The sequence below is a fragment of the Lytechinus pictus genome, chromosome 8 (genome assembly GCF_037042905.1).
Source record: "Lytechinus pictus isolate F3 Inbred chromosome 8, Lp3.0, whole genome shotgun sequence".
In the NCBI taxonomy this organism is placed as follows: domain Eukaryota; kingdom Metazoa; phylum Echinodermata; class Echinoidea; order Temnopleuroida; family Toxopneustidae; genus Lytechinus; species Lytechinus pictus.
Genome location: NC_087252.1, coordinates 5,699,796 through 5,714,412, shown reverse-complemented (window position 1 = coordinate 5,714,412; position 14,617 = coordinate 5,699,796). Strand labels below are relative to the sequence as shown.

The 14,617-nt window shown below is 35.6% G+C and overlaps 1 protein-coding gene across 2 annotated transcripts; it reads left to right on the top strand.

Annotated features, from left to right (window-relative positions):
- The first annotated feature begins 9,985 nt into the window (after positions 1 to 9,985).
- LOC129267938 (putative nuclease HARBI1) lies at positions 9,986 to 14,288 on the top strand. 2 transcript variants are annotated; one of them, XM_064103442.1, is made up of 4 exons: positions 10,009 to 10,192; positions 12,222 to 12,508; positions 13,096 to 13,250; positions 13,728 to 14,288. In XM_064103442.1, the coding sequence occupies exons 1-3, from the start codon at positions 10,099 to 10,101 to the stop codon at positions 13,201 to 13,203; spliced, it is 489 nt and encodes a 162-aa protein (XP_063959512.1). In that variant the 5' UTR covers positions 10,009 to 10,098; the 3' UTR covers positions 13,204 to 13,250; positions 13,728 to 14,288. The 2 variants fall into 2 exon arrangements, with proteins under 2 accessions (XP_063959513.1, XP_063959512.1); XM_064103443.1 differs by having other exon boundaries at positions 9,986 to 10,192; positions 13,096 to 14,288.
- The last annotated feature ends 329 nt before the right edge of the window (positions 14,289 to 14,617 follow it).

The window sequence follows — 14,617 nt, the reverse complement described above, 5'->3', positions numbered from 1 at the left end:
GCAATTTGTTGCATGTCTATGAACAGTATGTATGGCTTATTGAAGTTGAAATCAAGACGAAAAGTAAATGTTGTCATGTCAAATAAAAAAAGTGTCATTCTTCAACCGATATCAGTTTATGGATGTTTATTGTTTACTTATGTTTAAGCCATGATTTGGTTAACAAGATCTTTTTTAATGTTAAAATCTAAAGACTTTCTGATTGTTTCAAAATCAATTCATATAAGGTAAATTGCCAATTAGTCTACTCCCAACTCGTCCACTCACGACATGGTCTACTTTCATTTAGTCAAATGCCATTTCGTCCATCAACATTTCGTCTCACAACCATTTGGTCCAATCATCACTTCGCCTAATCACCAATTCGTCTCATAACCAGTTGGTCCAATATCCATTTTATTTTAATTCATTTTGCACAATTTAACACATAGTCCAATTAGACCAAATGGTATATGGACTAAATGGCTATTGGACCAACTGGTTATTAGCCGGAATGGCATTACACTAAATGAAAGTAGACCATGTGGTGAGTGGATGAACTGATTGTAGACCAAAATAGACGAGTTGGCAATAGGACGAATTGGCATTAGACACATTGGAAATTAACCATAGTAAATCACTTTCCACTATATGGAAAAGTTATTCTTTTAAAATCATTTGACCGAGATATAGGCAGTATTTCTTTTGATTTCGGTAATTTTAAAACATTGTAAAACATAAAGGGATATAAAAAACTGTTTATTTCAACATAGAATACCGGCATTCCTTGAAACAACTTTTGACTTTAATCCATTTCTGACATGAAATGTAAAATTCAAGAGGCACTTTTTTTAGCAAGGAGATTGTGTTCTAAAATGCTTTCATGTTCACCAAAAAATAAATTATGAGCACATGAAGACACTCGTGCACAGATGATTCCTAAACAGTGAAGAGTGAACGAAGCGAGGTAATTAACCCCAAATAATTTTAATCTATTTTTTAACAGATTTTACATATCTAGAAAAAAGTAGTTCCTTTCGTCCAATGTCTTTTCTTCCTTTTATATTTCTGCCAATAAGCATTCGGGCGGCCTCCAAACTCCCACACCCGACAGTAATCAATACTAACCAATCAATACTAATGATAATAGGTGATAATAATATAAAACTCTTTGTATAATGTGCTATATTATACTGTTCATTTTTGATAATTGTCAATTGCTTAGAGGTAGATGTAAACATATTATGTTTACATGACAACGAGGACATCGGTGAAACAGGATATCGATGAAAAACAGCCTTGCTGATTCCAATTTTTTTCATTCTGCATGAATACATTGAATGAATAAATAAATGAACAAATAAATAAATAAGTAAATGAATAAATAAATAAATGCAGACTCATTCGGAACTTTTCAGAACAACATCTGATGCTTTCGCCGTGCATGAATAGCACAAAAGTATTAGAACAAAATATTTTTTTGGACAAATGCATTACTTTAGATTTCAGGTTATTTTTACAGCTGTATCAAACTTGGATCCAAAATGTAATAAATTAATAATTGCATAATTCAATCAGAACATAAAATCTTGTGATATAGGCTTTCAACTTTAGATTGTTTGTCCAATGTTATCATCTTATGTTAACGCTTTGACATAATTATTTGAAATAAGCACGCTGAAAATACAACAAATTTTCTACATTATCCTAGCTATTTAAAAAGATAACGCAATAACCCTTAGAACTACTGTAATTTCTCGAGTCATGTCCGATGAACCAAATATTGGAATCTACTGGTTGTTGCATAAAAATTGCCATTCAATTTTAGCTCTTAAAATTAATTATAAGTCTTACAATTAATTGTAAATTTTCAATTGATTGCTAGTCTACTCCTTGCATCAGTAATTAAAAGTTTCAGTTTCAATTGATCAATATCTTAAAAACTTGCACCTGAAATTAGCTATTGATTGCAAATATTTTCTTGCCACACCCTCTTAGACTGTTAGATGATCAAATATTCCAACATTATGCTGCAGTTACATTTCCAATACAGCAAGTCGGAACAGCCGTTTTATTCCTTTTTATTCAAACCACCTATGTAGCTGTTTTTGAGTGGCTCTACGGAAAATGTGACTGCACATTCATGGGTGCGGGTGTGCTGAAGAACCCCCCCCCCAAAAAAAAAAAATCCTTAGGGGTGCTGCATGTGTTATTCTCCATAGGCAGCACCCCCAGGTATTCTGGAAGATGTGTAAAAATAGGAAAATGTAACCAAATTACCATGATTACCTTCATTTTGTAGTGGAAACCTTTTTTTTTCCAATTTGCATCAGCACACTCAGTAAACAACAACCAAAAAATCGTTCCCATGGCCCTAGGAATATGTTAGTTTATTTATTCTTTACTCTGTATTTTGTTCATCTTATCCAAAACAAAAAGAAGAAGTAAATCAAAGCCAAACACTTGAACTTAATAGATTTGTAAGTAAAGGCGTCCTCGGAGCCGCCTCAGTGCAGATGTTCTTAAATGTCTATAGTTCGCCGTAGGTGGGGTATCGACAGTCCAAAAGAATCGGGTTTTTTGTCTATGGTATTCAGTATTTATCTCTCGGATTTCCATACTCCAACTACCCCGTCTACGACGAGACAGCGCTAATCTAAAGAAGTCTGCAGAAATCAGTAGGCAGAGTTTAAAACGTGTTATTACGATATGATATCCATATCTATTTCCTTGTGGCTAATCCCTTCATAAAAAGAAGAGCTTTTATCGAAATTTATTTATTTATTCATTGGTTTTATCTAGTTTATACTGCAGGGTAGGCCTGTTCAGTTATGCAAAACTGCTTTCCAAAGACGCCCTGCATTTTGACAAAAAGCAATGATTATTTTTACAGCACTGAGGCCCAACGGACATGTTATTACACTCACCACAAATGAGCGCAGAAACAATATCCGGGTCATTGATTTCTAGCGTCTGAAATTGTAACCTTATCCCACAGACATGTAATTCCCTTGTTCTCAAAGACCTGGTATTGACAAGTTTTGACCGTCCTCTTTTTATTCTCTCTGCCCCCACCCCTCTCGCCCTATATACAGGGGCCGCGGAACCGGGGGGGGGGGGGGCTGGGGGGCTTCAGCCCCCCCCCCCACTTTTTTTCCAAAACCGTGTACAAAAATGTAAAAATGACCATATGATTGTGATTTTTAGCATGGTCAGCCCCCCACTTTTGGCTCAACCCCCCCACTTTGAAAACCGTTCCGCGACCCCTATATATATATATATATATATATATATATATATATATCTTCCTCTCCCCTATTATACCCCCTCTCTCTATCTGTCTATCTTTCTATCTATCTATCTATCTATCTATATATCTATCTCTCTTCATGGGCTTTGGAATTATGTTTGAAGAGGAGTTGCTGGTTAAGGAAAAAAGAAGGTGGTTCCAGAAACGAAGGTGATTTTGATAAAGAAAATGTTTTACGATCAAACTGGGCTTTCGTTCCCTTTTTGGTTTTTAAAAATACAGCATTTTAGCTACCATCCTGATTTCTAGGGGTGCTGCCTATAATCTATACATACGCATCATCCCCAGAAAAAATATTTGGGTTGCTTCATCACCTACATCACCCCATTTTCAAATGGCCAGCCCCTACCCTCTCTTTCTCTCTCTCTCTCTCTCTCTCGTATAATGTGTTCATACTTCGAATTTTTAAACGGCATGTGAAACACTTAAAACACAAATATAATTATGTTTTGGTATACCATTTATTTCTATCTGTACTCAAAAATATTTTTAATTCATGAATTTATTGATGATAGCTGCTATCATTGGTTTGGACATGGAACTATCGATTACGTCTCGAGGGCCGGAGATGAGATGTCAGAGGTCGTGACGTTTACATGTTCTCGCCACCAGCAGCGCCTTTGGAAACGAATGAGATTAAAAAATCCCAGTAAGGAATGATAATTATACATAATATGTCAGTCTAAAACTCATTTATCGGGTGATCCATCCGAGCAAACAAAAATGATTTGAAATTTTAAAAAATAAAAGAAAATGCGCAAAACGCTGATAATTTATCGAAATTGAATATCAAAATAAATGGTATTATAACATTAAAACAATGATCGCTTATTTTACACAAAACAGTTATAAATATATTTATTTATATATCTAAATAACAGTCATATGCAATTTCACCTCTACAAAAATGAGTTTTTAAACCAGATCACCTCCTATGATAATTTCGACCATTCGCGTGATCTGGAAACAAAAAGTCACTGTTCTACATACGACGGTCCGAATGCTCGAACAATAAGAATGGCGTCAACAATTGGTAAATATTTTGCTTACCTATAGTCTGAAAACACAGACCCAAATTTGATATTTTACCAAATAACATCGTGTCTAGAGAATGGAGAGTAGACCCCAAACCATATGGGTGTGCCAACAAGCCACCGTCAGTTAGTGAATCTAGTCTCAATACTTAAGACTCTTTATTGTGCACTATACGCAAAGAAAGGGTCTGTGCTTGCAGACTAACCCGTCACTACTCCTTTGTTCATAACAGTTGCATTGAAGGAACTATACCTTTCACCCATTTGAATATATTTAAGTGGAAGTATTTCGTTGTGATTTTTTTTATTGTTCAGATGCAGGGATATGGTACCGAGTGTCATCATCGTTTAAAGTAACTTATTAGGAGATTGGTCCGATATCCGCGACGCACAACGGATTCAAGGACACAGTAAATGTATTGAAATTGCCCGTCAAATAACAATGACATCTGAGAGGTCTTTGTCGAAAATTGGTTAACCGGAACGGCAGTTTTGTCCGAATTTCGAACCTGACTTAAAATTCCAAATATGTCGTTGGTCCTGAGTCCAGGACGAAACTGCCGTTTTGATTCTTCCATTTTCGACAAAAGCCCTCCAGCAGTTCTTTGCCATTTGGAAGTATTTTAAACACGTTTTCTGTTTTCTTGAATCCGTCGTGCGTTGGGCTCGAAAACTCTCTATTATTAGTTCCTTACCTCCGCAGAAAGCAAACTTGCCGGTACGACGGGCGCAATAGCAGGTCTGTTCGGCACTGAACTGAACATCACAGGCTGAATACATGAAAACACAGTACAAAAGAATCAATTAGCATTTCCTTGATAAACATTAACTGAAATTAATACTTCATCCCACAACCGTACAATTTCTATGGTGACAGTCTTGATAAAATTCGAATAATTCGTGTTTCATGACAAATCATGGTTTAGATTTCGAGAATTGTACGTACACTGTTAAAAATTGCCGTAATTTTACGGACAAAATTTAACAGAAATCGTCCGTAAACGATAAAATACGGAATAAAATTGTAAATTTACGGATTTCTACAGAAAATCCGTAAAAATTACATAATAATCAGGTAAATGATCAAATTTACAGACGTTTTCTGTAATTGTACAGAAGATCATTATTGAAAGGAGACGTTTACGATACATCTTGTAAATTTACTGTAAAGTAGATGTAAGTTTACGGATAAGATTTAACAGATTAATTTGTATTACGTGTAAAGTGCAATTTCTACGGAAAAATTTGTAAAATTTACTGAAAAATCAGGTTATAATGATACATTTTCTGACGTTGTCCGTAATTGTAGTGAAGATCATTCTTGAAACTGAGGAGACGTTTAGTGGTTTACGGTACAAATCTTTGTAAATTTACTAGTAGCTGTAAGTTTACGGACAAGATTGAACAGATTAATTTGTAATACGTGTAAAGTGCAATTTCTACGGAAAATTTGTAAAAATTACATAAAATCAGGTAAATGATCAATTTTACAAACGTTTTGATCCGTATAATTGTACAGAAGATCATTATTGAAAGGAGACGTTTACAGTACATCTTGTAAATTTACTGTAAAGTAGATGTAAGTTTACGGACAACGTCAGAAAATTTATCATTAACCTGATTTTTCTGTAAATTTTACAAATTTCCGTAGAAATTCCACTTTACACATATTACAAATAAATCTGTTTATCTTATCCGTAAACTTGAAAGGAGATATTTAGTGGTTTACTGTACAAATCTTTGTAAATTTACTAGAAAGTAGCTGTAAATTTACGGACAAGATTTAACAGATAAAGTGCAATTTCTACGGAAACTTTGTAGAATTTACAGAAAAATCAGGTTAATGATAAATTTACTGACGTTGTCCGTAATTGTAGTGAAGATCATTATTGAAAGGAGACGTTTACGATACATCTTGTAAATTTACTGTAAAGCAGATGTAAGTTTATGGACAAGATTTAACAGATTAATTTGTAATATGTGTAAAGTGCAATTTCTTCGGAAAATTTGTAAAATTTACAGAAAAATCAGGTTATAATGGTAAATTTACTGACGTTAGACGTTTACGATACATCTTTGTAAATTTACTGTAAAGTAGATGTAAGTTTACAGACACGATTTAACAGATTAATTCGTAATATGTGCAAAGTGCAATTTCTACGGAAACTTTGTAAAATTTACAGAAAAATCAGGTTAATGATAAGTTTTCTTTTTCGAGCATGCGCACTTGAGAAGTTTGTGAAAAGCCCGCGAAGCAAAGAGAATTTTCCTTGACGTCTTGGATGTGTCAAGTGATCTTCTTGATCAGAAATTCGTAAGTATTTTGCTTTGAATTCGTAAAAGAAATTTCTGCTGTGCTTCTCTGGAATATATTGATACAATTTATGCAGTTATATGAAATTAATAGTGTTGGTTTTCATGATTACGAACAAGGTTTTGGCATTGACAAGTCCAGACGATGCAATGTATCGTCGCGTACGCGCTGCTACAGTCCCATTGGTGCATTTGAGTGTTGGATATTTTGACACTGTGGTTGAACGAATTGAATCGAAGGTGCGAAGCCGTGGGCCAAGCTTGTTTTATGAGCTTCACAAGGATATTTATATTATGATGCCATTTATATATTCATTTGTATCTTCATTTGTAAATGTCAAGATGAAAATATAAACCTCAAAATATTAAATTTGTGCAATTAAACTTATTTAAAGGGGTGGATTAGATTAGATCTAAATCAAATCAATGACAATGTCAATGGGTGATTTCAAGTACGGTGACGGTGTTGAAATCTGGTGTTGGTGTTGTGACAACACCGTACTTGAAATCGGGCTGGTGTTGGGATTGACCTCGGAAAATATGACGTATTTCCGGCAGTTCGTGTTGAATGTCGTCTGCTGAACCCAGCACTGCGGCTGGTGTTGACGATCTACGTGCAATTTCCCCATTCACCAACACCAACCCCCAGGGATTGGGAAAATCATGGTTTCAAGTTCGGTGTTGGTGTTGGCAATCTCAAGCTCGTGAACAGGCGGCAAACACGATGAAACATCCCCGTAAAATTAGCTTTTACAGTTAAGATGAGCTAGTACTAGTAGTAGTAGAACAAATCATTTGAGCTGTAGGGGCCTATATATTTTGATAAAGAATAATGTTCACTCTTTCGAATTCTTGAATTAATTAAAACATTGGTAGGATGGGGGGTTGGGTGTCCGGACACGTAACAGAAATGAAGCCTTGTTTTATCTCAGGAATAAACCAAAAATATAGGTTGAATAGTTTTTTTTCACCATCAATATTTGTTCTTTATAATATTTTCTTATATTCTGTGCTAAAAAGAATTAAAGACATTGCTTGTAAACTTTTCAAAATTGAGAGTAAAAGTCATGTGTCCGGACACCCAACCCGTCCGGACACACAACCACTGGGTATACATGTATTCTGTACGATGAGAATTTAATGCATTTCTTTCCGATTTCATTTTCGTCGTCGAGACTTCTCACGTGAAGTTGAGATGATTTAGCAGTGCAGCGCAGAGGCGTGACGTCATGTGCTATCGATAACGCAATTGGTATCATTCTTCTGAACCCAGTCCCAGCTCGGTGTTGGAGCTCGGTTCAGCGGCCTTTTTACGCTCTCAACACCAACACCGAACTTGAAATCACCCAATGTCAACTACAGTTAGTTAGATCTAGTATACCTCGAGCGAAGTTCGTGCAGGCTCCACTCCACTTCACTACCGCTACACTACACTCCACCTACCCAAACTTCGGGACGGTGATCTCGATCGGATATTCCGAGTGACAAAGGTGGGGTGGCCGATGGAAATGTTATTTATTGTAAAAATCATAACAAAAAATATAAAGAGAAAGAAAAATGGCTTAATTTCTTACTCTTCACCCGTATTTCACTCCGTGTCCATCCTCTGGTTATCCTCTAAATTGTTGATTTTGAGCCAGTATCTATTTCCTCACACGTCACTATTCATGGCCGATTTAAAAACATCGCATGCGATCGGTCGCAGGTCAAACAGCATAAATATTTATATTATTATTGGATGGTTCAGAAAATACCAAAAATATTCTACGAGTATGGGAAAATATTTTTTTTCCTCATTTTATTTTTTTCTATATTTTTTACAATAAATAACATTTCCATCCCACCTTTGTCACGAGCGGTAGTGAAGTGGAGTGGAGCCTGCACGAACTTCGCTCGAGGTAGATCTAGTAATGACTTAGTGCTGGCTAGCGACCGACGGGTTTCCATTCTCAGCCATTCACTGATAATTCAGTTAAGACAGTGTGTTCCATGTGTGTATGTGTGATGCGAAGCTACCTCAGCTCAAGCGATGTAGACGACCTTGTTGGAGCGTACAGTGTAGCGGTAGTGAAGTGGAGTGGAGCCTGCACGAACATCGCTTTAGGTAATGCGAAGCGTGCTGTACATGTGTCCTCTGGACGTGTGGGCATGGGTTTAGTGACAGTGTGCATGTGATTGTGAAGGGTTGAAGCCCGGGTTGAAGTTTCTTACAGCTCTGTGGGTTTATCTATAATTAAATGATTCTCTTTTCAAGCTTAAATTTTTATAATGATGATTGCTACATTCCAATTATTTGATTAAATTGTTTGTTTTAGAACAGGTCTTTTATTTTGTCCTCAGTCTATTTCTCCCATTACATATCAATTAAAGAGAGTCTTCACTTGTGTTTCATTAAATTATTATACAATGTCCACTGTAATGAAAATGGAAACATGCCGGTCAAATGAAAGTGCAATATAAGTGGAAACATGCTGGTCTATTGACTATATGTTGACCATATAGTAGAAAGCAAAATTTGTTCTCAGCTGTAATTATTCTTCTATGGGAACTTGCTTCTCATAGATCAAATAAGATTTCCGAAGACCCCATATAATTTTGTACTATTTGGTGCATTTAAAGAGGAGAAAGAAATGCTTTTTTTTTTCAATTTGCCTAAATTGCATTTAAAAATATACCTTTCTTTTGCTTTCGGCACAGGCCAATTTTTAGAGGCTGAAATATTAAAGAGTTGATTACTTAAATTTTGTTCTAAAATCTTTTTCATATCACTTGCAAATAGAGAAAATATAGCGCCCCCCAAAATAAAACTTTAATTTTTAAAGGCATCTCGCACAAATGATTACAATGTTTTTGTTTTATTTATCATTCACTATGAGATCTGTATAAAGTGATAAACCAATGAATTATTTTTATATGTATATGTTTCCAATTATTTGCCTACCGGTATTTATTAAAAAATAATGTTTGTGTTGTTATTTGACAATTGTTTCACAGAATTACGTCGTCGGTTGACATCTACCTATACCCATGGATTATCTCCATCACCTTCACAACCTTGAATTGCTAAGAGAGGTATGATTGATAAATTTGGTTTACATTGTTTTAATTTGTTTAAAAGTATTATTGAAATGATTTGATGAGATAACAAAAATGAAAACTTAAAATAACATTTTGAATGTAATTTTTGTTAATCTTGGGAAGACAATTAAGATTGCAGTTATTATGTTGGTAGATGTGTAATCAAATCTACATGCACATGTTCACTGTTTGGAACGTTTATAAAGATCACAAAATAAAAGAATTAAAAATAATATTCAACTCTTCTGCATACATGTACAGATACCTTTGCCAAGACCACGTCGTGGGCTACGGGATGCTAGAAATCCATCGGAATCGTACGAGGATGGGCCATTTCAAGATCGGTATCGACTGTCAAAAGAAACCGTCATTTACATCATCAACATGCTGGAAGCCGAATTGAAGAGGGACACACAGAGGAATGATCCACTTCCCGTTTATTTGCAGGTGTTGACGGCTCTCCGTTTTCATGCAGTGGGTGAGTAATTGAATTAAATGATTATTGAATGTTTCTGGGCACTGTTAAATCTATTTGACTGAGGTTGTTTCTATTAATTTTAGGACTCCAGACAAAGTTGATGATGATGACAATATCTAGAAATCAGAGAGGGATCACATAAGTAAGAGTATCATTTAAGCAAACAGTCAAGTACCTATGAATTGCATGCTTAAAAATTCAAAAACTACCACAGCAGGAGTGAAGCTCTGCTGTTTCTGCTGTTAGAACTGTTATGTCAGGTTAGAGTTATAAATTCGTCATTAACCCTAAATTGGCAGATCACCCCCCACCCCCCCCCCCCGAAACTTGGCTGTGTTGCGATGAAAAGCTATGAAATTTGGCACATAGATAACAACTCGAGATGAACATACACACAAAAAAACTAGAGCTGCAATCGTATCAGAACAATGTGCATGCATTGACGCCTGTGATTTTATGGAGGGCAAGAAACAGAAGGAGATAAAGAGAAAACTCCTGAGGATATACATTTTCAAAATATTAAGAGGGCGCTATTTTTATAGGCAATGGTCACTGATGCGTAAAAAAAACATTTTGCATATGAGGGATGATGCCATTAGCAAACCCTAAAAAAGTGATACCAAGATAAATGGAAACAAGGAAGTGATGGCCATTTTACTGTTTTCCAACTTTTTAATAGAGAGCGCTATTTCTTAAAGGTAATGGTCACTGATGTGCGTAAAAAAACATGGATTATGAGGGATGATGCCATAAGCATACCCTGAAAATATGAGACCGAAATAAATGAAAACTAGGAACTTATCGTCATGGCCATTATAATATTTCTTTAGTTTGCAATAGAGGGCGCTATTTTTGAAGATAATGGTCATTGATGTGTAAAATGAAAAAAAAAAACAATTGAATTTGGACTATCATAAGTCAACCCTGAAAATATGAAACTGAAATAAATGAAAACAAGTAAGTGATGGCCATTTTACTATTTTTCCACTTTGCAATAGAGGGCGCTATTTCTAAAGGTAATGGTCACTGATGCGTAAAAACAGATGAATAAGGAAGCATGTTCCCAAATCAGACCAAAATGAATAAAAACAAGGAAGTTACGGCCATTTTATGATTTTCCTACTTTACATTTCAATAAATATTAATTTTTTAAATGTAGACTATTTCGGATTTGAATTAAGGGCATGAAGACGGCATTTTCAAGGGCAAGTCATATTTTCATATGAAGAGCAACTCTTAAACAATCTACAGCAATTTGTTAGAAGTGTGTAGCATGCAGGATAAGAGAGTAAGGATGGAATTAGGAATAGTATGCAAATGGACTAGAAATTTACAAAATGGCGCCTGGATGGTCATGCATTGCCCCTGTCCGTCCGCCCCCCCCCCCCCCCACTTGGTTTCCGCGCAATAAGTAAAAAAATATGTAATGGATAAAAAAAATTTGGTGTGTAGGTATAGGACACCAAAATACAGGCTCAGTTCGAATTCGGAGTCCGCAGGTCAAAGGTCACAGCTCATTAGATATGCGAGTTGGTTTCCACATGATTATCATAAGTTCCAAATGAATATTTAGAAATGTTTTTTTATTTGAATTATAATCATGTGAATGATCACACATAGACATCTACTATGTATGGGAAATACCATGTATGTTGCGCGCCATGTTATATAGTGGTACACTTTGGGGGTACTGACCAATTTTTTTGAACTTTTATCAATAGATGTGCAAAAACATCAAGGTAAAAAGTCAAAAGCACGGGGCAGAAAATAAACATTATTCAATAGCTGTTTTTGAAGTCAGTACTGCTGCTATATCGAATCGCGTATGATGGCGACACTGCAAGAGGCCTTCCACTTGTTAAAATGAATTGCAGAAAATTGTCTGATATTTGTAAAAGATGAATATTCTTATGAAATATGTGCTTAATTTTTTTTATCATCAGAAGTATCATCTGTATGTGTAATGAAATGTTTTAAAATTACCTCGAAACAATGACCTATCAACCATATGGTTTGTTTGATTTTACAGGATCATTTCAAAAGATGCATGGTGATGAGGCAGCAATATCACAGTCATCAATGTGTCGAATCATCAAAGATGTGTCAGAAGCTATAGCAAGAAGGAAAAGGCAATACATGAAGTTTCCTTCGACAAGAGAAGAAGTTGAAGCAACTCAGCGACAGTTCTTCCAGTACTGCAGATTTCCAGGAGTGATAGGTGCAATTGATGGGACACATGTCTACATCAGGAGCCCTGGTGGGGATCAGGCAATATACTTCCTCAACAGGAAGAATAGATACTCGATCAATGTTCAGGTTAGATTAATTATACCCTTTCTTAGGCCCTTTTCACAATTAGTGCTGAGACTGCTTGCAACCTTTGTGATTGTGTGCGACATATATATTGTGATCAAATGATTGCAATTGCTAATACAAGCAAATGTGAAAGCCACTTAAATTACTATAACTAGAACAATGTACTATTTTGTATAAAGTTTGGCAAAAAAAAAGAATGTGACATTAATTTTCTTTCCTAGGATTTCCTATCACTTCAGTTTCATTTATAGTAATTATTCGATTCGTATTTGATTGGGCAATTTTTTAAATGAGTAGTTAATTCTGTAGCATATATATTTTTTTTTTTGTGTGCAAGTACTGAGCAATTGAAGCAGTGGAAGGGTGGGGTGATTGTTGGATAAATCAACCTAACATGGAAAGCACACCAATAATTTTTATGTGCATGCATGTTAAAATTGCATTCCAAATATGTGATAAACTTGCAAAACTCAATTGTTGTGTGCTCCCATTGGATGTCCCAAAGAAAATTGAAAATTAAGTGCCCAGAACGATATAGAGACAGTTATGAATGTAAGATTTGATATTCCTCTTTTGTCTTCTGCTAGGTTGTTTGTGATCAGGCTGGGAAAATAACAAGCATCGTTGCCAGATGGCCTGGCAGCACACCTAACTCCGCAACCGTAAGTCACTTTTCAACCAAACTTGGATGGTAGATGTACTTAGGCGACCTGCATATTATGCTGCAGTCGGAGGTCACATGGTAAGGTCAAAGTGTTCAAAGTTTTTGTAGAAATGTACCAAACCCGACGGTGCTCTCACTCCATGATGTGTCACTGCATCGTAGCAATCCAGTCGGATTTGAAATGGTCTACACATGTTGAATATATGGTCAAGAGCGCAAATAGTCGTTTATATGTTCTTCGCACTTTGAAATATCATAGTCTGTAATTTCAGGACCTTATAGTTGTATATACTAGTTTCGTGAGACCAGTTGTTGAATATGCTGTACCTATATGGTCAGGAGCACTAACAAAACAACAAGTACAAGTCATCGAACGTATTCAGAAACGTGCCCTTAGAATCATTTTTGGAGCAGCATATTCTTCATATGAGCATGCTTTACTCCAGTCAGAACTGATGTCTCTTGAAGATAGATGGATCAAACTCTTTGTCTTGCGTTTGCGAAGTCTATGCAAATCCCCACGTCTAAACTGTATCACCTTCTACCTCAAAATAGGACTTGTCAATATCAGACTAGAAGCTTGGCCGGAACAGTAGAGATGCGATGTCGAACTTCACGATATAGAAATAGCCCCTTGCCCTCGTTGATTCTGCACCTTAAAGAGAAATTCCAGTAGTTGCAGTAAACACTGATTTCATGAGAAAGTCTGTAAAACAAGGCTTAATTGTCAGTATATCATCGAGGATCTAGATCTGGTACAGTTACATAAACTGAACTTTGTGAAATCTTGAAAACTACGCTGAAAATGTTCAGGCTGAAGATCCCCAACACAGATAAGCGCACGTGGGACAGTGTATAATTATTGCTTCGAATGTCGGGCCCGACGCTCTACCCGAATCCTGTGCTTATTTGCTGATTTCTCAGCAATTACACAATTTCTTCCAGAATCCTTTGGCACATATGTTTTATTTATACAAACAGACACTTTGGTGGTCATTTCATTGGATTCTGTACGAACTCATTTTGATATCGTTACCAAAACTAGCATTTACCTTTAACTCTAAAAGAATTGATTACAAGGAGTAGTTTTTTTTGTATATATCTTCCCCTATCGTTACATGTACATGTATAATAATATCAAACTACGAATGGCTGAGAATTAAAGAACTCATCATTCATTGGACTCTTAAAATGTGATATCATTAAGAGATTGTTTTTCATAAAATGCAGATTACATACTAATTCTAATGTTGAGTTCTCTTTATGTTGGCGAACTCAAGTTTCATTTCATTTCATTTTACTTTGTTAATCAAAATATTTTTCTTTCATATGAGCAATTATTCACTGATATCTAGTCGTAAACTTAATATTTGAATTGAAGTCATAAAAATTGCCAAAATATGTATTATTGCAGCATATTAGATTATCGTTTTTTTCCCAAAGTA

Excerpts from the sequence above, each read along its gene's own strand:
- LOC129267938 (XM_064103443.1), top strand. The coding sequence starts at position 10,099 with ATGCTGGAAGCCGAATTGAAGAGGGACACACAGAGGAATGATCCACTT. Across the intron at positions 10,193-12,221 it reads TCTCCGTTTTCATGCAGTGG|GATCATTTCAAAAGATGCAT; the intron begins GTGAGTAATTGA and ends TTGATTTTACAG. Across the intron at positions 12,509-13,095 it reads GATACTCGATCAATGTTCAG|GTTGTTTGTGATCAGGCTGG; the intron begins GTTAGATTAATT and ends GTCTTCTGCTAG.